At 43.9% G+C, this 26911-nt stretch overlaps 1 protein-coding gene across 1 annotated transcript in view; it reads right to left on the bottom strand.

The window, feature by feature from the left end:
- The window catches only part of LOC126412336 (nose resistant to fluoxetine protein 6-like), a 270762-nt gene that overhangs the window by 187672 nt on the left and 56179 nt on the right, over nt 1-26911 (bottom strand). Inside the window, exon 3 of the mRNA XM_050081879.1 lies at nt 24006-24169. Coding sequence (XP_049937836.1) covers nt 24006-24169 — 164 coding nt within the window. The remainder of the gene's footprint in view (nt 1-24005; nt 24170-26911) is intronic.

Genomic DNA, 26911 nt, shown 5'->3' on the forward strand with positions numbered 1-26911 from the left:
GAGCGTTAGAGGTCAAAGTAGTCCCTTGTAAGAAGCATTCTCTCATCTAGTAGTGCAGTGCAGCATCTGGTGATTTATGTAGATCCTGTATGTGTACGTTTCTTGCTTTAGCTATATCTTCTTTCTTTTTCTTTTTCATGTGCCTTTGTCCCACATCAGTGTACATTCGGCATGGCATTAATGGATGTGGCACGATCAATTTAAGGGGTGGCCCGTTGCCCTTCCTCCCTTTGTCCCATGCCAGTGCACATTCAGCATGGCGTTAACAGATGTGGCATGGTTAATTTAAGGGGTGGCCCGATGCCCTTCCTCTCTTTGTCCCATGTCAGTGCACGTTCAGCATGGCATTAACGGATGGGGCATGGTTAATTGAAGGGGTGGCCAGATGCCTTTCCTAACTTTGTCCCATATGAGAACACGTTTGCCATGGCATTAATGGATGTGGCATGGTTAATTTAAGGGGTCGCTGGATGCCCTTCCTCCCTTCGTCCCACATCAGCGCACATTTTGCATCGCATTAACCAATGTGGCATGGTTAAGTTAAGGGGTGGCCGGGTGCCCTTCCTGCTATTGGCTCCCTTCCCTCCCCACCCCTCCTCTTATTGCCAAGGAAGGGATATATGTACCCCACTGTCTGCTTGTAGTGCTTTTCATGTGAAAGTAAGCGAAAGTTTTTGTTAGCGAATTGTGTAATTGAGGCAGCACTTGTGTATCAGCCCTGAATTCACATAGTGGGAAGTGGGAAGCCGCCTAAAAACCATGTTCTGGCTGATCGACACTTCGACTCTCGTCATTAACCTGCCAGGCTTCGATCCAGGGCTGGTGCGACTCCCTGTCACAGAAGCGGCGTCTTAACGTGCATGGCTATCTCGGCAGTTTTCTTGTGTTAGTTATATAAGTTGCTAATTAATGTATTCTGTAAACTGTAAACACATTTCATGTAAAATAAACAGGCATGTCTGAGTACTGCGTTGCCCCTCAATTACAAGGCCAACTACAGAAGGATACAACAGCCTGTAGGTAGTCGTCGTGACTTAGTTGGCTGAACAGAGTTTGTATTCACCTGCTCGCTCTTCACACCATACCTCTCCAGCATTTCCCGTCCAATTCTGTTTTGTGAGTAGATGGAAAACTTTATTGTGCTCATGTTGTGGAGTTATTGTTGTTACTATTATTATTATTCACATATGGGCTCAATAGGACCATGTGAGGTACAATCGATCAATGTCGCTTTTGATAATTGGCTTTCGTTTGCGTCCAAATTTGTTTCATCCTTTCAGAATGAAGTCCCTTTCTTCCCTCAGACCATGGTGTTACAGTCCATTTTCTAATTCCCCCTGACCAACTTTCCAAAACAAATATCTTTTATCTTAATGTTTTTCTATTTGTAATGTTTCTCTGAGTTATACCGGCTACTTTGAGATCCTCCTGAATCGCAGCAATCCCTTTCATTGGCTCAGCTTTGGCCTTATTTCTGTTTCTGCAGAATTCTACTATTTTGGTTGTCAACCTTGTGGGTGCCACTCTTTTAATGTGCCCATAAAATTTAAGACTTGATTTTCTCATGTCACCATGCATTTCTGTGTATTCCTCTATTTCCTTATTACTTCTCAGCCTAGAAGTTTCTCCATCAGTAATTTTGCGGCCTAATATTTTCCTAACAATCTTTCTTTCTTTTGAATTTCTTCAATATCCCTCTTTCCATTTCAAATTAAAGTTTTTTCTCCACAAAAACATTCAGGTTTGATTAGAGTGCTGCAATGCGTAACTCTACTGAATTTAGAAAGTGATTTTTATTATAAATATTTTGTGGTAATCTGAATGCAGCTGCCATTTTTTTGACAGCGAACTTCGTTTGCAGCTTTTTCCAGACCGTTTTCTTGTATGATTTCCCCCAAGTATTTAAACTGAGGAATCCTTTTTGTATTTCCATATTTCGTATTCAAAAACTTTGGTGCATTTTTGTTACATATCATTCGAAAGAACGGACTATATGACATTTGTAGTTCTAATTTTTCCGCAACTTCTTTAGGAATTTCAGTTTGTTTCTGAGGTGTAGTAATATCCCCAGTTCAAACTGCCAGATAATCTGCAAAGGCGAGACAATCTACTCTAATTTTACTTCTACCTAACTTGATTGATTGATCTATATTTTGACTCGACGTTTGCTCTCGCCATTCTGTAATTACCTTTTCTAAAACACTGTTAAACAGTAATGGGGAGAGTCCATCTCCCTGTCTGACACTAGTCTTTATATAAAATGGTTCAGAAATTTCTCCAATGAATTTAACTTTAGAGCTAATGTCGGTTAACGTTTCCTTAATCAGTGTTAGAGTTTTATTATATAGGCGTTGTTCTTTTAAAATCTGGAAAAGAGATTCATGATCAGCTGAGTCGTAGGCCTTTTTAAAATCCACAAAATCCAAAAAAAGTACAGACTTTCTGGGAAGAACTAGAAGACACGATTCAGAATATTCCAGAGGAAAATTCTATCATTCTGCTCGGAGATTTTAATGCACAATTCAGCAAGGAGAAGAAATACAAAAACATCATTGTAGAATACCCAGCGCATAAGAGGACAAACAACAATGGAATACGACTTGTGGAACTCTGCCAAATCTTCAACCTCAAAGTTATGACTACACACCTCAAGAAACATCCAAAGAAGATGAAGACTTGGAAAGCACCAAATCAGCTCCTTGGAGAGTTCCAAATTGACCACATAGCCATTTCTAGAAGAGAATTTAAGACAATTCAAAATATTAAGGTACAGAAAGGAGCCAAAATAGATACGGATCACTATCTTGTTAAGCCTAAAATTAAATTCATCCCAAATTCAGGAAGAAATAATAATAAACCTATGAGAAAGCATTTTGAAACCAGGAATATTGAGGCAGATACTCAAAATTATTTCAAATCAAAATTGCAAGGTGAGACGTGGGACGAAATGAAGTCTCAAATAATGAAAGCTGCAGAAGAATCTCTTTCAACGAAAACTAAACACAAGAATATTTGGTGAAATGAAAAGTGCAATGAAGATTTGGAAAACAGACAAAAGCTATGGCAAAAATTTAAAGCGAATCCGACACAAAACAACCTGGAAAGGTTCAGAGAAGGTAGAAAAATACCCTCCTACACAATCAGAAACGAAAAGAGACTGTATGAAAGACTATCCCTCCAACAAATACGAGTGTACTTCACTCAAAACAAATCCAGAGACTATTACCAATCTTTCAAAAGACACCTGAAAGGTTACGAATCACCCAGTTTAAATTTTCGTGACAAATCAGGGAAATTAGGTACAAATGACAAGAAAACCGCAACATTTTAGCAGACTATTTCGAAGACCTTCTCAATTGTAAAGCGCCTCCAGAGAAACCGGAATTCAAAACCCCAGAAGAAATCTCTGCAGAATCACACCCACCAACTCTAAATGAAGTCAGGCAAGCTATAAAATCCCCCAAGAACAACAAAGCTTCTGGTGAAGATGGAATCACAGCTGAACTTTTTGAAACTAGGTGAGGCCAAAGTAGCACTACACCTCGGTACAATTATCAAGGAAATTTTGAGAACGGAGAAGATCCCAGAAGATTCGAGGACGGCACTTATACATCCACTTCAAAAAAAGGGTGACAGATCAGATGTGAACAATTACAGGGGTATTTCCCTTCTATCCGTTCCATACAAGGTCCTTTCCAAGATATTACTAAATAGGACTGAACCAGTTCTCGATGCACAGATAGGAGAATACCAAGATGGATTTAGAAAATGGAGGAGCTGTTCGGAGCAAATTATTAACCTTAAAAACGTAATTAGAACACGTGCTGGTCAACCACATGTTACGACGTTTACTGATTTTAGAAAAGCGTATCACTCCATAGACAGAAAAGCCTGATGAGAACTCTGGAGGAATTTGGAACTGACAGAAAAACTAGAGAGATAGTAAAGCAAACACTGACAGATACCAAGTCCAAAGTCAAATTTCGGGGCAAGGTTTCTGAACCTTTTAAAATACAAACGGGTTTGAGACAAGGGGATGGACGCTCCCCAATTCTATTCTACGTCACTTTGGAAAAGATTATGAGGAAGACATTGGAGGAATATACACAACAAAAAGTAAAGGGAATTACTTTCGGAGACTTAGTTAAAGGCCTTACGAATCATGCACTAGCTTTTGCAGATGATATTGCTCTCCTATCCACAAATATAGCAGATATACAAATAGAAATCTTAGCAAAGCACGCAGCTAAATTTGGTTTACAGATATCACAATAAAAAACTAAATTCATGTCTAACAAGTACAAGGAAATCAAAGAATTGCACACAGTTATTGAATGTATCGAAAGGGTCAATTACTTTAAATATTTGGGAGAAACAATAACGGTTATTGGCATAGAAAAAGTATCTGTCAAACTTCGAGTAGCTACACCTAGGAGGGCACACATTTTAACACAGAAGCTGTACAACGAAAAATGCTTATCTCGAAATGTAAAGTTATTACACTACAATACAGTGACGAGAACAGAAGTTCAATATACAGAAGAAACACTCTCCCTCAAGAACAAAGGACTAATAGGTGAGCTCGAGAAGAAGGAAAGAGTAATTCTGAGGAAGATTCTTGGCGGACACAAAAAGTTATGAAAAATGGTTAAAGACGAGCAATGAGAAGATCTACCAATTTATTAAACCAGTCACAACGGAAATGAGAAAGAGAAGGCTGATGTTCGTTGGTCACCTGGTGGGAATGGATGATGGCAGATTAACGAAGAAAATCTTCAGTATAATTCGACAGAGGAAAACGCCCAACTCTTGGTTGCAAGGAATAAAGAACGACCTCGGTGAACTTGGACTTACAGAAATGGACGCAATGAACAGGGACGAGTACAGAAAGGCAATAACTGAATTCGAAGTTTTTCAGGAGGCTCCAAAACCGAAGACCAACAGGAAACTAACAGCTGAACATCTGGCAAAAATGGCAGCAGGAGAAGAGCAGCCCGAGAGAAGAGAAAGAAAAAAGTGAACATGAAATAGAAATTGTAACGCGGTCCTTAGTTGGCCAATTCGTGTAAATAAATAATAAAACGAATGCTCTTAAAATAGTTCGGATGAATTTTGTTTAAAATTTGTTAGCTCTTTCCATTACAGTTCACTTAAAGACTACAAATACACGGTCCAGTTACATAAACGTGACCACAGCCTATTTCGATGTCAGAGGTCAGTGTGCAATAAACACTGACAGACGGACGGTAGGTGGCAGCACTAGCAATGGAGGATATATAAAGCGTGTCGGGAACAGGGGAAGGGGAGAGGGGAAGCGGACAACAGTGCAGTCGTTGTCGTAATGCGGAAAGGGAGCGATTTATCTGACGTTCAAATGGGCCTCATCATTGGCGTTCCGGCCGAGGTCGGAAGCATTTCCAAAACGGCTAGGTCTGTAAACTGTTCGTGTGTCCTCGTGGTTAACTGTGCCGTGCAAGGCAAAATGGCGCTATCCGAAACCGGAGGCGAGGCAACAGTGGACGACACCATGGGCCATAAATGACAGGGATGTGTACCGTTCAGCGAACGTCGCTGCGTATGGGCTTCCGCTGCAGGTGCCTGTTCGACGCATCAACGCTGACTGCTGTTCATTGGCGACAATTAGCACACCAGTACACCAACTAGACGTCCACTGAGTGGCGATGGGAGGCCTCTCCAGATGAATCACGTTTTGTGATCAAGCGTACAGATGGCCGTTGACGTGTACGGCGTGAAACGTCGGAAAGCAACAATCGTTGGAAGGAGAGTGTTTTCGTGGCATTCCCGGGGTGATCTCGTCATTGCGGATGGCAAAATGGATCAACAAACAGGTACGCATCTGTTCTTGGGGACCATGTTCACCCCTAAATGTAGCTTGCTTTTCCCGGCTACGATGTCATCTACCAGCGTGACAATGCAATCTGTCACTCAGCTCGCAGTGGACGTGCGTGGTTCGAAGAGCTCCAGGATGGGCTCACCGTATTATTCTGGACGTCAAACTCTTCGGATTTAAACCCAATCGAGAATCTGTGGGACCACCTCCATTGGGCTGTTCGCGTAATGGATCCTCAATGGAGAACCAAGCGCAGCTGGCCACGTTACTGGAGTCGGCAGGACTCCTCAACCCTTGCAGAATCTCTCTTCTTGCACGTCTCGCGCTACAAAAGGTGGTTGTTCAGATTTTTGACAGGTGGTCGCAATAATGTGACTGGACAACGTAATATGCATCACTGTTATACTCATTAGTGCAAGAGAAGCGGTCACAGAAAGGCCGTTGGCACCTATCACGACGAACTCTGATTCAGCGAATGACGACCTGGCATTTTGATCCTGAGCTAGTTGTACAGTGACGCCTCCACCTCCCTCAGACAGCGCCAAGCGCTGCTGGTCAAATCACTAGATATTTCGCAATCGCTGTCGACATAGTATATTTCCATGTATAATATTAAATTGGTATTAATTTCCAATGTTATGTGTAGTACGTCTCCTGGTATGATTACATGTTGCCACTATAACCCAACGTTGGCATTAAGGGGGCTAAAGGTTGCCACAATATGTGTCATTGCTGTACACGCCAGAAATGCCCGATGTGGAACTTAGTGACTTTCCATGCGAACAATTCGGTTTTGTCAACTGTACATTATACACTAGTATGATAGTTTCATGATTAGCAGAAGCAAACGGCACCCATGGCCAATTGTAACACAGAAAACAGCACAGGTGTCCACTATACGCAGGAGGCGGCTACACGGGTAGCACGGGCTGTGTGCCGTGGACTGGGCGGTTTTTTAGCTTAGAGGATCTCGGGAAAATCAAAGAAGGGCTTCAGTCACAAAGGGTGCAGGCTGAACACGGGAAGAACGTAGATACACGAACCATTGGTATAACAGTTGTAAACTGTCGAAGCTGTGTCAGGAAAGTACCAGAGCTCCAAGCGCTATTACAAAGCACTGATGCTCAAATCGTTATAGGCACTGAAAGCTGGCTGAAGCCGGATATCAGCTCAGCCGAAATATTTGCGAAGAACCTAACAGTGTTCCGAAAAGATAGGCTAAACTCGGTTGGCGGTGGCGTGTTTGTTGCTGTCACAAGTAGTTTAACTTGTCGCGAAATTGAAGTAGATACTTCCTGTGAGTTAGTATGCGCAGAGGTCATTGTTGCAATCGGAATAAAATAATAATTGGATCCTTTTACCGACCTCCCAATTCAGATGATATAGTTGCTGAAAGGCTCAAAGAAAACTTGAGTTTCATTTCAAACACGTACTCGACTCATACAATAATAGTTGGTGGTGACTTTAATTTACTCTCAATATGTTGGCGAAAATATGTGTTTAATTCCGGAGGTACGCATAAAATATCACCCGAAATTGTGCTAAACGCGTTCTCTGAAAATTTTTTCGAGCAGTTAGTTCATGAGCCCACGCGAATAGTAAACGGTTGTGAAAACACACTTGACCTCTTAGCAACAGGTAATCCTGAGTTAATAACGATCATCAAACCGATATACGGATTAGTGAATTCAGGGTGGTCGAAGCGAGATTGAATATTGTAATCCCCAAATCCTCGAAAAATAAGCGAAAAATATACCTAATCAAAAAAACAGATAAAAATTCACTTGACGCCTTCCTGAGAGATAATCTCCACTCATTCCAAATTAATAATTATACCAGATGTGGCTTAAATTCAAAGAAATAGTATCGGCAGCAATGGAGAGATTTATACCAAATAAACTAATAAACGACGGAGCTGATTCTCCTTGGTACACAAAACTGGTTAGAACACTGTTGCAGAAACAACGAAACAAACATGCCAAATTTAAACAGACGCAAAATCCCAAAGATTGGCGATGCTTTACAGAAGCTCGAAATTTAGCGCGAAGTTCAATGCGAGACGCCTATAACAGTTTAGACAACGACACTTTGTCTCGAAACCTGTTAGAAAATCCAAAGAGATTCTGATCATATGTGAAGTATGTTGGCGGCAAGAAACAATCAATGCCTTCTCTACGCGATAACAATGGAGATACTATCGAAGACAGTGTTGCCAAAGCAGAGCTACTAAACACAGCCTTCCGAAATGCCTTCACAAAAGATTCGAATCGAGAACACCTGCCAACATGAGTAAAGTAGAAGTAAATATCATCGGAGTAGTGAAGCAACTCAAATCACTTAATAAAAGCAAGTCTTCTGGTCCAGACTGTATACCAATTAGGTTCCTTTCGGAGTATGCTGATGCATTAGCTCCATACTTAACAATCATATACAACCGTTCGTTCGACGAAAGATCCGTACCCAAAGACTGTGAAGTTGCACAGGTCACACCAATATTCAAGAAAGGTAGTAGGAGTAATCCACTAAATTACAGACCCATATCGTTCACGTCGATATGCAGCAGGATTTTAGAACATATATTGTGTTCGAACATTATGAATTACCTCGAAGGAAACGGTATATTGACACACAGTCAACATGGGTTTAGAAAACATCGTTCTTGTGAAACACAACTAGCCCTTTATCCACATGAAGTGCTGAGTACTATTGACAAGGGATTTCAGATCGATTCCGTTAATCCTGGATTTCCGGAAGGCTTTTGACACTGTACCACACAAGCGGCTCGTTGTGAAATTGCGTGCTTATGAATATCATCTCAGTTATGTGACTGCATCTGTGATTTCCTGTCAGAGAGGTCACGGTTCGTAGTAATTGACGGAAAGTCATCGAGTAAAACAGAAGTGATTTCAGGCGTTCCCCAAGGTAGTGTTATAGGCCCTTTGCTGCTCCTCATCTATATAAACGATCTGGGCGACAATCTGAGCAGCCGTCTTCAGTTGTTTGCAGATGACGCTGTCGTTTATCGACTAATAAAGTCATCAGAAGATCAAAACAAATTGCAAAACGATTTAGAAAAAATATCTGAATGGTGCGAAAAGTGGCAGTTGACCCTAAATAACGAAAAGTGTGAGGTCATCTACATGAGTGCTAAAAGGAACTTATTAAACTTCGCTTACACGATAAATCAGTCTAATCTAAAAGCCATAAATTCAACTAAGTACCTAGGTATTACAATTGCGAACAACTTAAATTGGAAAGAACACATATAAAATGTTGTGTGGAAGGCTAACCAAAGGCTGCGTTTTATTGGCAGGACACTTAGAAGATGTAACAGATCTACTAAGGAGACTGCCTACACTACGCTTGTCCGTTCTCTTTTAGAATACTGCTGCGCAGTGTGGGATCCTTACCACATAGGACTGACGGAGTACATTGAGGAAGTTCAAAGAAGGGCAGCACATTTTGTGTTTTCGCGAAATATGGAAGAGAGTGTCACAGAAATGATACAGGATTTGGGCTGGAAATCATTAAAAGAAAGGCGTTTTTCGTTGCGGCGGAATCTTCTCACGAAGTTCCAATCACCAACTTTGTCCTCCGAATGCTAAAATATTTTGTTGACACCGACCTACATAGGAAGGAAGATCACCACGAGAAAATAAGGGAAATCAGAGCTCGTACGGAAAGATATAGGTGTTCATTCTTCCCGCGCGTTATACGAGATTGGAATAATAGAGAATTGTGGAAGTGGTTCGATGAACCCTCTGCCAGGCACTTAAATGTGATTTGCAGAGTATCCATGTGGATGTAGATGCTGCAGTAATGACTCAGACAACGTAAACCTACACTATCATGATCGTAATAGTATATCACATTAACGAGGTTTAGTAATTGCTACGCATTAGATACTAGAAGCATTAAGCACACTGCAGTAGCTGTAGCGCATTAGGATCTAGAATAGGCATACAGAGCGTCATCTGTAATCGAGCAGTCGAAAGCTCTCTCTTCAGGTTGTTGTTCACTTATGGCCCGTAGAGGTCCCACCCAGGAGTGAGCGGCGCAGTGTCACTCTCGTCCCTGGACAACCTAGGTCGTGACCGTCTTTCCTGTCTGTTTTTATTTTTCTCTCGGTAAATACAACTATTGTAAATTTTAAGAACTTCTATTTCCCTATTTCTTAATTTCCAGGCAGCAGCCTCCCGGCCAGCTTCAAATTACTGAGGCACTTACTTTTCTTTACTTTAGTGGGTGTTTCCCCTTCTCAGTAGCTACCTGTTCTCCGATGCCACAAACTTCTGTCCAGCCAATCTTCTGCCGTTAGACCTCTTTGGCTATAATTCCCTCCAGACGGCTCTTGACCTCCCTCGACTCCTTCTCCCTGAGCAACTACTGTGGCAATCGTTATTCCTCCATCTGTCGGACATGTCCGTACCCTCTCATTGCTCGAGCATCAATCCTATATGTGACTGGTTCCACCTCATCCATCTCCATTCTTACGTATCCATTCCTCAGTCGATCCAAGCAGGCCGCTCTCATGCTCCACAGTAACCCATCAATTTCTCCCGCCTCAGTTTTCCGCCCTTGATCTTGTTCAATGTCCAACAATACGAGCCATACGTCAGAATGCTTTCAGCCACAGCAGGTGACACTACTACTTTTGTTCACACAAATACTTGTATGTACTGACTCCAAAAGATACCAATTAATGATTTAATGGCAACCCTTGCTTGACGTATCCTGTTGGATATATCCACTTCATACTGACCACTGTTATCGATTAGTGAGGCCACATACGTCAACACTTTCACATTTCTTTCTTGGCCAAATTCAAAATGTAAATCCTCACCTTGCCCACTTTCAACGTCATGATATACTGTTTTATCCGTACTGACTGTTAGCTCCCACCGCTTGCAAACATCCATTAACTTTCTCATTTGATACTGAGTTAGCTGGCCACAAAATTGTGCAGAAGTGAGAAAAAAAGAAGTTTGCTGTCAGCTTAAAGCGTTGGCTCTGCATAAAATGGCGGCGACGAGTCTTCCACCTACCTGCAGGTGGCTGCTGGGAAGTGAGAGACTAGGTAAAAAAAGTATTCAGTTGAGCTGCCGCGTCAAACTGTGATAAAATCGCAAGCTTTCGAAGACTACCATCATCGTCGTCGTTAGGTGCTAAGTCTGACTATCTCGAAATTGGAGAGGTTTCCACAGCTACGCCCAGATGATGCTATCTGATTGGTTACATTGCGTTATGATGACATCATAGAGATGGCGAATGTTGATAGGTGGTACCCTCTGCGTCCATACATGACTTTTGTGTTCGCTGACTAGAAAGAACTTTTAGTGAAAGGATTCCATCATGAAAGACTTCGTAGTCGATGATGGGTTTGTTCACTGGATGAGGCGGTAGGAGGGGGGTGGGGGGTGGGAGGGGGACGTATAGCACAAAGCCGACTGCAGAAAAATTTACATACCTGCATAGCGTTTGTGGGCCTTGAAGTGAGCTTGGTTCGGCAGCATCTCGATTCATTGATAAGTAAACATGACATTATTCCTTCTTATACAGAAGAGGTACCATACCCACGCTTACACACTGTCACCGATGGTGCACTGTCTAGTGTAGCTTTCTGGCGTCTGCGGAAGCATGAATTGTCTTGAGAGAAAACTTTGGTTTGCAGCAACTAAAAAGGACAGATTGTCGGGAGAATTAATGGGCTCCCAAGGTATTTTTTTGTGACTTACTTCTACTTTGTATTATGGCTCGGCGATGCGCACATCATGTAGCTAAAAATCCACTGGTGAGATCGCTAAAAGCTGTTGGTTTAATCAACACATTAGATTTGTATCGGGTGCACTCATGTAGAAGAGTTTTCTTTCCGATGTCACGGTTAGGTAGAGGAAATCTCTTGTCATTTCTTAGCTTTTCGGTTTAAAAATGCTACTTAATTTCATTGTGTATGGGTTGAGTCGCATGCCCACCTGCAGGTCCATACATGCTGTTACCATCAGTGGTCACGTTAGGTTCTAAAATTGGCTCTCATTCAGTAGCAGTTCCGTTCGACTCTTTGATACCACTGTTTTTATTTACTGTAAAGTAATTTATCCCTTTTGTACTCAGTCTGAATTTCGATGTTGAGAGGAAAGGGTCAACGTATGTCAGCATATTCTGAAAAAGAGTGATTTTCTGATGGAGCAAGTTATTAACAAGACTGGTATCACTGTACTAGTTTCTTTAAAACTCTTAGTTGCTCCCTTTTCAACCATGTTGCTATCTAAGCTCACAAATCACAACCAGGCGTATAATGACTGCATCCTATTTTTAAATGCACGAAGACTCATAAATATCTGGCAAATTTCACTCCGCCACAAGTATTATTTGGTATCATGTGAGTTATCAGCATTTCTGGGTAACATTCGAACATCAGACTGATGATGAGAAATGCAGCAGCTCCACCACAGCACGCTGCGTATCCGAATGCTCAGAGAAAAGCTGTGTTTTGTGTGTTCAGAGGCCAGGATTTTTGTTTCGGACTAAAAAAACTGCTAAAGATGTGATTGCACGGGTGATCGTCTATAAGGTGAATTGCATCACACTCAGAATTTCATAATCTTTGCCCCCCTCAGTTCCACTTACTCTCCTTGCAGTACTTAATAGTTATTACCAGCCAGATAACGAAGCGCGTTAACGCGCCGCTTCCGGGATTCGGAGAAGCGAGCCTGCCCAGCAGTCAATCCGTCTTGCAGTTTAAATGGCGAGGACCTCTGAGCCGGACAACCGGAATGTGGCTTTTGCAAATACTCCAACATCCACTTAGGTAAATACTGGGCTTACACCCACGACTCTATTCACATACATGCAACGCATACATTTAGAAAATGTTCTCAGACACGAAAATGAGGTTTACTCTAGACATAGCTCGATGGGGTACACAGATTCCGTCCCAGGGGCAGTGCCGGTGTCAGGAAGCTAATCGGCCATCAGCTGTCACTAACATCGCCAAAATACGAATAACAATGCCTGCCCCGTAGAGGAATGAGAAAAGTTAAGTAAGAAGAGGAAGAGTACTGAACAATTATTGGTTTCTGAGACAAATGAGTTTTTTTCCGCTACGCTTGCGAAGGTTAACTGTTATTTACACATAATTTGCAGTCAGATACGTTTCATTAGGATTTTCCAGGTGAACGCCTGTAATCAGTTACATGTAATTTAGATTATTTTTGGTTGAATGGTAATTTTAAAAAGATGACAGTTAGTTTTCTAGCTATAGAAAGCATTCGGTAATGTAACTTGAAGTAAGATGATCACATTCCTTGGAAAATTGCGGCTAAAGTACAGATGAATAATCTAAAGTGTCTAGATGAATAATTTACAGTATTTACAATAAAAACGGATGGCAGAATTACGTAGAGATTGAAATATGATCACAAAACAGGTAGCTGGAGGACAGTAGAAAGAATGCTAACTTAGAAAGAAAAAAAAAAAAGGAAGTCATGCAGAGCTGTTTTGGGCATTGGGCAACTCATTTGCTGTCACTTCGCGCTGAGCCGTCAGTACGCCAAGCGCAGAGGAATACCTCACTAAGATGAGATCCGCTACTCTTGCCTTTCTACTGCTTCTTTGAGCACGCACTCCCAAAATGAAGATTGTCGTAGGACTCTTGTCTTTTCACAGTCTACGGTTTAGCTAGTTTTTAAGAAATGATCCGCAACGGCCGGCTTCGTGGACTGCCGCTGTGTGACCTTTACGCTATTGGTACCTCTGTCCAGTAGTGTCCCGTGAACGTACGCTTTGGCCTATTCGCAAGGGATGGAGTAGACTACTGACTTGGGAGGCCGAGATTATCTTTCATAGATCACAATAAAGGCGAGGTCTTGGGACGTGTGGAGACCGCACACTTGATGTCATGGCGTCTGAAGACCCTGTCGTTCTCGTTCGTTCCTTCGTCCAACTGTCCCCATACTGAACGTACATTGTCAGCTTGAAGGTCTCCTGGTCGTCCCGTTTTTGTGTTGGTGCTGGATGACGAAAAGGGGTCTGATTTGCTGGATTTTACAAGCATTTATTCTGAAATTGATTGTTAACGTGCTGGTGATATTTTGCTTGTGATCTGGCGGACGTGCCTGACTACCATTTTCGTGCTAGTTCCCAGACACTGCTTATATTTTGAATAAAAATCATCAGCGATGGCGGATGACGACCTCTGATTCAAGGAGTCAGCCGTGTTCTGACAATGGCCGTGTGAATAGAGGGCAGAGAAACAGATGAAGGTTCGGGACTCCCACTTGTCCTTGGAATGGGAAACTACCCCTTAACTTGGAAGAATTAGCAATCATCAACGCTGTAAGGCTGCAGAAGGAAATCGAAACCACTGCATTAAAGAAACATTTAGATTACTTGCATGATATGCGGTCTTTCAAAATATTCATGATGACGACTACCTTCACAAAGATTTACGGTCAACCTGTCCCCGTTCGGATCCTCCAGTACGTATTACCCAGCAGAGGTCATCAAGAGACAGACAAATGAAGCTAACGTTTTACGAATCGGGGCATGGACTGCAGGAAATTAATACTGTAAGAATGTGTAAAGGAAAATGGGCAGGGTAGACTTGGCAAAGATTAGCAAATAGGAATTGGAAAACGATAAAGTTTTCTAGTTAAAAGGTTATCGTCGACGGCTGATACTTATATGCGAGTTTTCATTTTTCTCTTGGTTTTCCATTATTGCATGGCAGTTCAGGTATGGAGATGCCTATGATGGCTTAGCAGACGAATCCTGGCGAGAAACATGTGGTGACATACACTACATGTAATAGAGGATGGAGGGCTTGGCTGGGTCTGGCGAAGTTTGCATCTCTGGCATTTGTCATTTTCCTGCTCAAAATGTGGCAGTAGCTGAAGTAGTTGTGCGCGAGCGATTACGATTTTATACAGTGGGCACCAATTACTCGAGTCAGCGTTTAGACTCTTTAGATTCTTCTTTCATTGGTCATTATAGCGCTTCAGAGGAGCACCACTACGCCTTCTACCAGTGTTCACTTCACCATACAACATTTGTCGAAGAAGTCTGTTGTTTATCATCCGTTGGACATGCCCAATCCATCTGAGTTGATAACGAATAAAGACGGCTTCTATACTATACATCTTCGACTCCTCAAGAACCGTAGTGTTTGATACAAAGTCACCCCATTTGATGTTCATAATGTATCTAAGCTTCTGTTAGTTGAAGCGTTCTAGTTTCTTAAGATTACAGCGATTTAGTGTCCAGGTTTCATAACTATAGAGCAGGCTGGAAGCAACAACTGGTCGATAGGCTATCAGTTTGGTGCATAGTGTCAGACCTTTATTCAGAAAGGCTCGATGTAGGACACGTCTAAAAGCAACTTGTGCGGCATGCATCCTGTCTTTTCCGACGAGCAGTTAGTTGACAATATCTCGTACTACCTAGCTAGGGGAAGTGATCTACTTGTTCCAAAGGTGTGCTGAAACACAGAAGTTGAGATCCAGAAAGGCAGTTGCAGGAGCTGGCTGTGCTAGTACCTTCGCTTCTTCGATGTTATTGGTCAGGCCCAACCATTTATACGCAGCAGTGAAAGAATTTACAGACAGTTGCAGCTCGGAGGGTGTGAGAGCTGGAGAAGCTTTGTCGTCCGCATATTGTAGTTCACTTACCTGAGTGAGACTTGTGAACTTTTGAGTGCAGCCTAGACTGATTAAACAGCCCTCCGTCAAATCTTTATTTGTTTTCAACTCTTGCATTGTTTACAGACTATGTTCCATAAAGTATGGCTGCTAGGTATAGAGCAAACAACGCTGCCGCGAGGACCCATCCTTATTAGTAATAGGGAATTTGTCGGATGTTTCATTCTGTCGTAGCACTTGACCAGGCATGTCATCATGGAAAGCTTGAAACAGTTTAACAAAGTGTTCAGCGCAGCCAAAACGGTTAAAGATCTTCCACATAGCTTCTCTCGGCACTGTATCAAAGGTCTTTCCTAAGTCACAGAACACAAATAGTTAAAGCTTATGTTGTTCTCTGCACTTCTCCTGCAGATGTCGTGCACAGATCATATCAGTAGTTCCTCTGGAGGAGCGAAATCCGCGCTGAGATTCAGGAAGTTCAGTCTGGAGGCGATTCGACAGAGTTCTAGCAAAAATTTTACTAACCACGGAGAGCAAGGATATGCCACGGTAGTTACCGCATATACTTCAGTCGCTTTTTTATATTTTTTTAGATGTTGACGTTTGTGGAGTTCTCCATGTCAACTGGCACCTTACAGGTTTCCCAAAGTAGAAGAAACAGGGAGAAGAGCCTGGTTTTTAGATCTCGTGGGGGATGCTGTTAGGTTCAGGTGCCTTTCTTAGTCTCATGCTAGCTAGAGCATTGCTGAATTTATGTAATGTCGGTGAGCCTGCTATACTAGATTGTATTGGATGATGTGGGACGTGTTCGAGAAAGTCGTCAGCAGCGAGGAACTACGGTTTAAGAGTAAGTTGAAATGCTCTTTCCATAGATTCAAGATATCCTGACTGTCAGAATGATCGTGCTGTCGGCGACTTTCAGACTTCCTGTTCTTTCATTCCAGCTTAAAAACTCCGCAAGTCCCTGACATCTAAATGTTCAAATGTGTGTGAAATCTTATGGGACTTAACTGCTAAGGTCATCAGTCCCTAAGCCTACACACTACTTAACCTAAATTATCCTAAGGACAAAAACACACACTCATGCCCGAGGGAGGACTCGAACCTCCGCCGGGATCAGCCGCACAGTCCATGACTGCAGCGCCTGAGACTGCTCGGCTAATCCCTCGCGGCCCCTGACGTCTGACAGACTTTGGAGTTCCTTGGCTTCTGGTTGCCACCAATTGTTCTTGATTGTTCTTGTTTCGATTTTACATTTCTGCTTGCGGTCTTTAAAGTGTGCTTTCGTTTCCACGGAGGATTGATCTTGTGCAAGAGATAGGTAAGCAGCCCGCTTGACAGTTATGAGGTTCTTACACTACTGGCCATTAAAATTGCTACACCAAGAAGAAATACAGGTGATAAACGGGTATTCATTGGACAAATATATTATACTAGAACTGACATGTGATTACATTTTCACGCAATTTGGGTGCATAGATCCTGAGAAATCGGCACCCAGGACAACCACCTCTGGCCGTAATAACGGCCTTGATACGCCTGGGCATTGAGTCAAACAAAGCTTGGATGGCGTGTAAAGGTACAGCTGCCCATGCAGCTTCAACACGATAGCACAGTTCATCAAGAGTAGTGACTGGCGTATTTAACGAGCCAGTTGCTCGGCCACCATTGACCAGACGTTTTCAATTGGTGAGAGATCTGGAGAATGTGCTGGCCAGGGCAGCAGTCGAACATTTTCTGCATCCAGAAAGCCCCGTACAGGACCTGCAACATGCGGTCGTGCATTATCCTGCTGAAATGTAGGGTTTCGCAGGGATCGAATGAAGGGTAGAGCCACGGGTCGTAACACATCTGAAATGTAACGTCCACTGTTCAAAGTGCCGTCAATGCGAACAAGAGGTGACCGAGACGTGTAACCAATGGCACCCCATACCATAACGCCGGGTGATACGCCAGTATGTCGATGACGAATACACGCTTCCAATGTGCGGTCACCGCGATGTCGCCAAACACGGATACGACCATCGTGATGCTGTGAACAGAACCTGGATTCATCCGAAAAAATGACGTTTTGCCATTCGTGCAACCAGGATCGTCGTTGAGTACAACATCGCAGGCGCTCCTGTCTGTGATGCAGCGTCAAGGGTAACCGCAGCCATGGTCTCCGAGCTGATTGTCCATGCTGCTGGAAACGTCGTCGAACTGTTCGTGCAGATGGGTGTTGTCTTGCAACCGTCCCCATCTGTTGACTCAGGGATCGAGACGTGGCTGCACGATCCGTTACAGCCGCGCGGATAAGATGCCTGTCATCTCGATTGCTAGTGATACGAGGCCGTTCCGTATTACCCTCCTGAACCCACCGATTGCATATTCTGCTAACAGTCATTGGATCTCGACCAACGCGATGCAGCAATGTCGCGATACGATAAACCGCAATCGCGATAGGCTACAATCCGACCTTTATCAAAGTCGGAAACGTGATGGTACGCATTTCTCCTCTTTACACGATGCATCACAACAACGTTTCACCAGGCAACGCCGGTCAATTGCTGTTTATGTATGAGAAATCGGTTGGAAACTTTCCTCATGTCAGCACGTTGTAGGTGTCGCCACCGGCGCCAACCTTGTGTGAATGCTCTGAAAAGCTAATCATTTGCACATCATAGCATCTTCTCCCTGTCGGTTAAATTTCGCGTCTGTAGCACGTCATCTTCGTGGTGTAGCAATTTTAATGGCCAGTAGTGCGATTACGTCATTATTATCATTAGACCAATCACTTTTCGTCTTTGTATCAAAACCAATGACTTCTGATATCTTCTTGATGATGTTTTTGAAAGGCACCTGTTGTGTTAACTGGGGCATTGGTGATAAGTCGATCCAAAAATGTATCTTGCAATAGAGAGCGAACAATCTCGTTCTGCGCGCCGTTGATGTTGAATTTTCTCCTGGAAGGATTTGAGAAGTAGGATCGTGGTTTACGATGGACGAGGAGCCTCAGATGGATAATCAGCAGCTCGTGGTCAGTCTAGCAATCATCAATGTTTCGTCTTTCTTGTCACGCTACCGGATGATGACATAGTGAGATGGGAATGTTTGGAGCGTGCAGGCATCCATGTGGTCTTATAACGATTAGGTAAGCGGAATTATGTGTTTGTGATAAAAATCTCCTGCTCAGCACGGAGATCCGGAAGAAGCAGCCCATGTTCGGTGCAATTTACAACACCTTGATTACCCATGATGTTTCCCCCCTTCCATCTCTAGCACTGAAGTCACCTAGTAACAAGAGTTTATCTTCAGTTGGTATCTTGATGAGAACATTGCTCAGTTAATGGTAGAACTGATTCTTTGTATCCTCTACGCTGCCTAAAGTGGGAGCATAGGCAGAGACACAGGTGACAAAGCTATCTCCAGTGGGGGGAATTCGAAGAGTCGTGATTCTGTCATTGACAGCAATAGGGGTTAATCTACGCTGTTTCATTATTTTCGTTTTTACTGCAACTCCTACACCATGGGCGCGTGTTCCTCCTGCATCCTTTCCTTTCCAAAAGGTGGTGCACCCTAAGCTACCCTCAGTGATGTGCTCTTCGCCTGATAGTCTGGTTTCACTTAAAGGCAGCACATCTATATTTAATCTAGCTAGCTCCAATGGCGATGAGAGCTGTTCTTCTTGCTGGTCTATCACCACGTAAGCCCAGGATAGTCCTGACATTCCAATCATATTATTCTTTCTTGGTTTTCGTCCGCAAATTGGGAGTGACCTCCTGGGTGCGTGTTCCCAGCCAGGGGCAAGTGTGATTACCGACGTTTAGCCCATTTTTTCTAGGGCCTTCGTCATTTGGGGTGTCCGCAGCCCGTGGTCTTGCGGTAGGGTTCTTGCTTCCTGCGCACGGGGTCCCGGGTTCGATTCCCGGCAGCGTCAGGGATTATCCCTGCCTCGAGATGACTGGGTGTTGTTGTGTCGTCTTCATCATCATCATTCATCCCCATTACGGTCAGAGGAAGGCAACGGCAAACCACCTCCGCTAGGACCTTGCCTAGTCAGCGGTGCGGGTCTCTCGCATTGTCCCCTACGCTCCTCGGAGTATGGGACCTCATCATCATCATCATCATTTAGGATGGGCATCGGTCATCGTAGCCGCAGATGGACGGCACGGCCCCTGAGTACTCAGCTGACCTCTCAGGTTCAAATGGCTCTGAGCACTATGGGACTTAACATCTAGGGTCATCAGTCCCCTAGAACTTAGAACTACTTAAACCTAACTAACCTAAGGACAGCACACAACACCCAGCCATCACGAGGCAGAGAAAATCCCTGACCCCGCCGGGAATCGAACCCGGGAACCCGGGCGTGTGACCTCTCAGGAAGGCGACCTTCACACACCTGCCGCCAGCGTGCAGGTCCAGATTAGTAGCTTCCAGTCTCATTCAAGCGCGCTACCACCGTCCATATCCCATCACCACTGCACGTTACGGAAAATGGAAGGAGAAATTGCCTTTCACGTGACTTTAATGTGGATGTCAACTTGCGAGGAAGTAACACACTCACTATGATTCCGGAACCATTCGTCACGGAACATGAATGTGAGACATTTAATTTCAGACTCGAGCATGAGACATTTAATTTCAGGCACCAGAAGTGTAAGGAACTGCCGCGAGCTCAATGACAGCATAGCAGCGCCTTTACAATCAGTTCGTCTGGCGTGACCTGCCTACACGACCGTTGGGAGCCTCAGGCGTGAGGTGTTCTTCTTCTGTCCGCCTCGCGTTTGGGTCCCAGGATGTTGCGGAAAGGATTACAGGTAGAGATGCAGAAAAGGATGAGGCGTTGTGGGACACATTTTGGTTGTACAGTTTGTGTAATAGGTGTTGTCAACGTTATGAACAGGACGGTAAGTACATTACAAATTAGTGCTAGCAATGCGGCGATCAAACTGCTATTCTGAGTGCTGCAAGAAACCCAACACCAACCACCATTGTACAGATTTACGTGTCCACATCACAAGCTGGTCATGAAGAACTAGACCGGACACTCGAGGGGACAGAGAGATTAATAAAATAGGTAAATTGTAATAAAAGTTGTTAATTTTAAGTGAGTGGTACGATACTATAACGGAGGGAAAAGCAAATAAAGTCACTGGAGAACACAGACTGGGGGGAGGGGGGGGGGGGGAGGAATAAGAGGAGAGAGAGGCTTCTAGAGTTCTGCCGATAATTCCGTAGAGTTTGTACACGGTGGAAAAAATCACCCTGTTGATGTGGATAAACTAAGTACGGATAATTTTGGGCAGAATAGAATGGAGTGGAAATTCTCTAAGACAGTGTTTAATGATCTAAATAAGTGTCAAGAACAGTTCCATTGAAGAAGAGTAGAATATACTGAAAGAAACAATTAAGGTAGTATAGAACACCTAGGTATGGTGGAAATAGAGCCTAAGAAACCATATAGGGCTCAGAAAAAACAATATTTGAAAGAAATCAATACAAAAATGTCATGAATGAGACAGGAAGGCAGCAGTACAAGTTGCTAAGGAATGAAATTTTAAGGAACTGTTAACAGGCTACATTTGAGTTGATGGACAAACATGCAGATACATTCATGCTCATAAATTAAGGATAATGCTGACACATGGTGAAACAACGCTCTGGTAGGCGGTTTGCGGGTTTAAACCACCTCGGGGAATGACCATGCGGTGCATTTGACCTGCGGTCGTCGCGCGGTGGCGCTGGCAGCAGTCCACATATGCAGAGGTGTGTTGGTGCATGTCAGAGCACGGTGCAGCGAGTAAGTGTGCTGACGTTTTCAGACGTGCTAATGGTGACTGTGTGCTGAAAATGGCTCAAAGAACACATATTGATGACGTTATGAGGGGTAGAATACTAGGGCGACTGGAGGCTGGTCAAACACAGCAGGTCGTAGCACGGGCCCTCCGTGTGCCACAAAGTGTGATCTCAAGATTATGGCAACGATTCCAGCAGACAGGAAACATGTGCAGGCGCTGCAGCACGGGACGTCCACAGTGTACAACACCAGAAGAAGACCGATAGCTCACCATCAGTGTCCTCAGACGGCCACGGAGTACTGCAGGCAGCCTTACTCGGGACCTTGCCGTAACCACTGGAACAGTTGTCTCCAGACACACAGTCTACAGACGATTGAACAGACATGGTTTATTCGCCCGGAGACCTGCAAGGTGCATTCCACTTACCCCTGGCCACAGGAGAGCCCGTAAAACCTAGTATCAAGAACACAGTACATGGTCATTGGAACAGTGGTCTCAGGTTATGTTCACGGACGAGTCCAGGTATAGTCTGAACAGTGATTCTCGCCGGGTTTTCATCTGGCGTGAACCAGGTAGATGCCGTGTTTCTTGACTTCCGCAAGGCGTTCGATACAGTTCCCCACAGTCGTTTAATGAACAAAATAAGAGCATATGGACTATCAGACCAATTGTGTGATTGGATAACAGAACGCAGCATGTGATTCTCAATGGAGAGAAGTCTTCCGAAGTAAGAATGATTTCAGGTGTGCCGCAGGGGAACGTCGTGGGACCGTTGCTGTTCACAATATACATAAATGATCTTGTGGATAACATCGGAAGTTCACTGAGGCTTTTTGCGGATGATGCTGTGGTATATCGAGAGGTTGTAACGATGGAAAATTGTATTGAAATACAGGAGGATCTGCAACGAATTGAGGCATGGTGCAGGGAATGGCAATTGAATCTCAATGTAGACAAGTGTAATGTGCTGCGAATACATAGAAAAAAAGATCCTTTACCATTTAGCTACAATATAGCAGGTCAGCAAATGGAAACAGTTAATTTCATAAACTATCCGGGAGTACGTATTAGGAGTGATTTAAAATGGAATGATCATATAAAGTTGATCGTCGGTAAAGCAGATTCCAGACAGAGATTCATTGGAAGAATCCTAAGGAAATGTAATCCGAAAACAAAGGAAGTAGGTTACGGTACACTTGTTCGTCCACTGCTTGAATATTGCTCACCAGTGTGGGATCCGTATCAGATAGGGTTGATAGAAGAGATAGAGAAGATCCAACGGAGAGCAGCGCGCTTCGTTACAGGATCATTTAGTAATCGCGAAAGCGTTACGGAGATGATAGATAAACTCCAGTGGAAGACTCTGTAGGAGAGTCGCTCAGTAACTCGGTACGGTCTTTTGTTGAAGTTTCGGGAACATACCTTCACCGAGGAGTCAGGCAGTATATTGCTCCCTCCTACGTATATCTCGCGAAGAGACCATGAGGATAAAATCAGAGAGATTAGAGCCCACACAGAGGCATACCGACAATCTTTCCCTCCACGAACAATATGAGACTGGAATAGAAGGGAGAAACGATAGAGGTACTCAAAGTACCCTCCGCCACACAGCGTCAGGTGGCTTGCGGAGTGTAGATGTAGATGTAGATACCAACCCCTTAATGTCCATGAAAGGGACCTGTATGGAGGTCGTGGTTTCATGGTGTGGGCTGGGATTATGATTAGTGCACGTACACCCCTGCATTTCTTTGACAGAGGAACTGCAACAGGTCAGGTGTATCGGGACGTCATTTTGTACCAGTATGTCCGCCTTTTCAGGGCTGCAGTGCGTCCCACCTCCCTCCTGATGGATGGTAACGCACGGCCCCACCGAGCTGCTATTGTGGAGGAGTACCTTGAAACAGAAGATATCAGGCGAATGGAGTGGCCTGCCTGTTCTTCAGACCTAAAGCCCATCGAGCACGTCTGGGATGCTCTCGGTCGACGTATCGCTGCACGTCTTCAAACCCCTAGGACACTTCAGGAGCTCCGACCGGCACTGGTGCAAGAATGAGAGGCTATACTCCAGCAGCTGTTCGACCACCTGATCCAGAGTATACCAACCCGATGTGCGGCCTGTGTACATGTGCATGGTGATCGTATCCCATATTGATATCGGGGTACATGCGCAGGAAACAGTGGCGTTTTGTAGCACATGTGTTTCGGGACGGTTTTCTCAACTTATCACCAATACCGTGGACTTACAGATCTGTGTCGTGTGTGTTCCCTATGTGCCTATGCTATTAGCTCCAGCTTTGTGTAGCGCCACGTTGTGTGCCACCACATTCTGCATTTATCTTTAATTTATGAGCATGAGTGTAAATACGAAAATTTGAGGGCAGAATAGACTGGAGTGGAAATTCTCTGAGGCAGTGACTAATGATGTAAATAAAATTGTCGGGAACAGCTCAGTTGAAGAAGAGTAGAATATAATAAAATAATTAATGAAGGTAGTATAGAACATCTAGGTATAGCGAAAGTAGGGCCAAAGAAGACATGCTCGACTCAGAAAATACAATATTTGAAATAAGACGATACAAAAATCTCTTGAATGAGGTAGGAAGGTAGCAGTACAAGTTGCTAAGGTAAATGAAATTTTGAACTGCTAACAGGTTACATTTGAGTGGATGAGACAAACATGCAGCTATGCTGAGAACGCTGCGCGCAGCATGGCGGCCGTGCTGTGCTGCCGTAACGTACCTGGATGCCGAGCCAGAGCTGGGACGGCTGTTCGCGGGAGTCGACGGCGGGACCGAGGCGCAGGGAGAGCAGGCAGTACTGCTGGCGCAGCCTGTCCACGCAGCCGTGGAAGTCGCCCAGCTGCGAGGGGCCGCCGTGCAGCAGCGCCCGACCCGAGAACCAGCCTGCCGACACCACGGTCCACACTCTCATCCCCTGTGACACTCGACAGTTGTTACGTAATCTGCATTACAATAACGACTTGTTACTGTCACTAGCGAACAGTGTTGTAGTCTAAGAAAAGCTGTTTCTCCGAAAGGGAGGGTTGGAATAGTCGTGTGAAGTTGGTCCCGACTTTCAGAGTTCTTGACAGATATACTATAGTTATAGAGTTATCTGTTTGAAACTTGAACAGCTCATCAGAATCTCACGTGGAAAACAACAGTTGTGAGCGACGGGTGGGTGCTATTCTGTCATTCTGCGCAACGGATTAATCTGAGATGTACCCTTCACCCTGTGGCTTCTGCAAGATGCAATTTCCACCCCCACACTACTACAGAAGTCAGACAGACGCTCCTAACGTTCTAAAGAGAAACGCCTGAAAAACTTTCAGCAATAAATATCTTCTGGAGTCGTCCACTGTAAGGAAATGACATAAAAATTCACACAATTTCTTATGTAACTAGTGGGATACTTGTGGGATACTTGAGTACTGGAGTGGTGCTAGTTAGTGTAAGAAAAACATAAAACTAACGAAAATTATTTTTTTTTTACAAAAATTCTGAGAAATCACAATGGCACTTTTATTTATGAACTGAACAAGTTATTTCCGGGTTCTTTTCGGAATGTGAAGTTACCTCTTAAGGATAGGATTCGCTAATGAAATTTCTATACAAAGTTTAAGATTGTTATTGACTTGGCAGAATGGCTGAGAGCTGCGCCCACTCAACTCGAATAATTATCTGTTAGAATGTTGCTAGGTACGGTCGAGGCTGTCGCGTGTGAAATGCAGTGAAGTTTCCTGTTGTGGAGGAAAAATGGGGCTCGCAATAGCTGTAGCGCACAATACCGTAAGCTGCGATGACTGCTGTCTGTGCCGCTCGCTGCTGACAAATAAGATAACTCTCGTTCTATCCGGATTGACCTTCGCCAATCAAACTCTCCCTACGCCTTGATGAAGTCAAGGACTCCTATTCGCCCCTAGTCTAACTACTGGCGTGGTACACCGGTCAGATAACCAGTCCACCACGATGCCACTAAAAAATTCGCTCACAGGCGTTTAACTATAACTCTGTCCGTTCACACCGCACAATAAGTGTGGTGGCCAACACAGTGAACAACGCTTAATCGCAAGGACTCAGTATAGAGTTGCACTCCGATTCGCTCTCGACAGAGGTGCTCTCCCAGTAAAGTACTGAGGAGAGACTTGTTCCTCGCTCTTTTGAGTACACATACGAGCGCACATGCTCTCGTTATGTGTTCTCGCTCCAAGAGCGACAACGGAATGGCCCCTCTCCACACCAGACATGAAGGGGTATATCTTTCGGTCTCTTCCATTACTCCTTCAGCTCAAGGCGTCAGGAATACCGTCTGCCAATCAGCATTGCTCTTCTAAAACGGGAGAATGGCGTTTCGTTTAAGGCGACCAATCCGGAAATCTGTAGCATAGGCGTTTGGCGTTTGCTGTCTCCCAGTGAACACCTCTGAAACTGCGTGCTATGTTTGTAAAGAATGCGTAGGCTGGGCGCTCCCACACAATGTAGCGGAATTTGCTTTTAAACTGAACATGGAGTCGTTCTCCCTTTCACTTGGGCAAACGCTGTCTTCTCTATGGGCGGTCGCCGGCCGACGTAGATAGGTTGACTCGTCCTCTGAAGGGACCAGCCTCCTGGTGTGTGGTTTGCCTCTCCTGACCTAAAAGTTTTTGTGACCGTTGTGTCTTGAATGTGTGTGTGTACGCCAGCCTCGAGTATTTCAATCACAGTGTGCACTTGCGATTTACTTGTTATTTGCATACCGTTTACATGAATTCATACATCATTGACTTTATCTTATCGAGTTTGGGTTCGAATGAAGCGTCTTGATGCGTGGAATATGACTGTGAGGGCGGAATATGTAAGCAATGAATGTCAGGAGACCACGACGTCTTACACAGTACTCGAGAAAATTTTAAAGTGCGAAAAAAAATTGTTTGGCAATTTGCGAAAAAAATACTATCACATTTCTGAATAGATCCTCAAGAGTTCTACAAAAGAATCCTAATGACTTTTGTGTGCAGATAATAGTTTATGAGACAGTTGCAATAATGAGGGACCCACTTTCACTACTGGTGAAGTTACCACCCAACTTTCGAGATTACACATTTTTCAGAATTGTTGATAGATGTGCTTTACTTCTAGAGTTCTCTCTTCAAAAGTTGAACAGTTCTCCAGTATTTAACGAAAGAAATTATTATCACAATTCTGAATAGCTCCTCAAGACTTCTGTAGAAAACCCTAATGAAATTTTTTATGCAGATAATAGTTATGGTTCATAGAGCTATGACTGTACAATGGCACCAACGGAACGAGCGTAACCATACCGTTCAAACGAGCGTGTGCGGTATTGCTGCGTATACTCCTTACATCATTATTAGTTAACATGTTCTTTGTTGTCTGGTTGTTCTTATTTGCTTACGAATAAGCTTGAAAGACATGTCATCCAAATCTTCGCCTTTTCTTTTAACATATTTCCATAATATTCTGTTTAATAAATTTTCTGGAGCTGGTGTGTGGTTGTTATCGTCTTCCACACGTAAAAGTAAGTTTTCGCTGCCTCCACTAGATAACCGTACCACAACATGTCCAGAGGATTTCAGATTCTACAATGCTTCCCATTGCAAATTAAATGCGTGTTACCACAATAATTAAAAGTGCTGCAAAATCTAC

The sequence above is a fragment of the Schistocerca serialis genome, chromosome 7 (genome assembly GCF_023864345.2).
Source record: "Schistocerca serialis cubense isolate TAMUIC-IGC-003099 chromosome 7, iqSchSeri2.2, whole genome shotgun sequence".
Taxonomy (NCBI): domain Eukaryota; kingdom Metazoa; phylum Arthropoda; class Insecta; order Orthoptera; family Acrididae; genus Schistocerca; species Schistocerca serialis.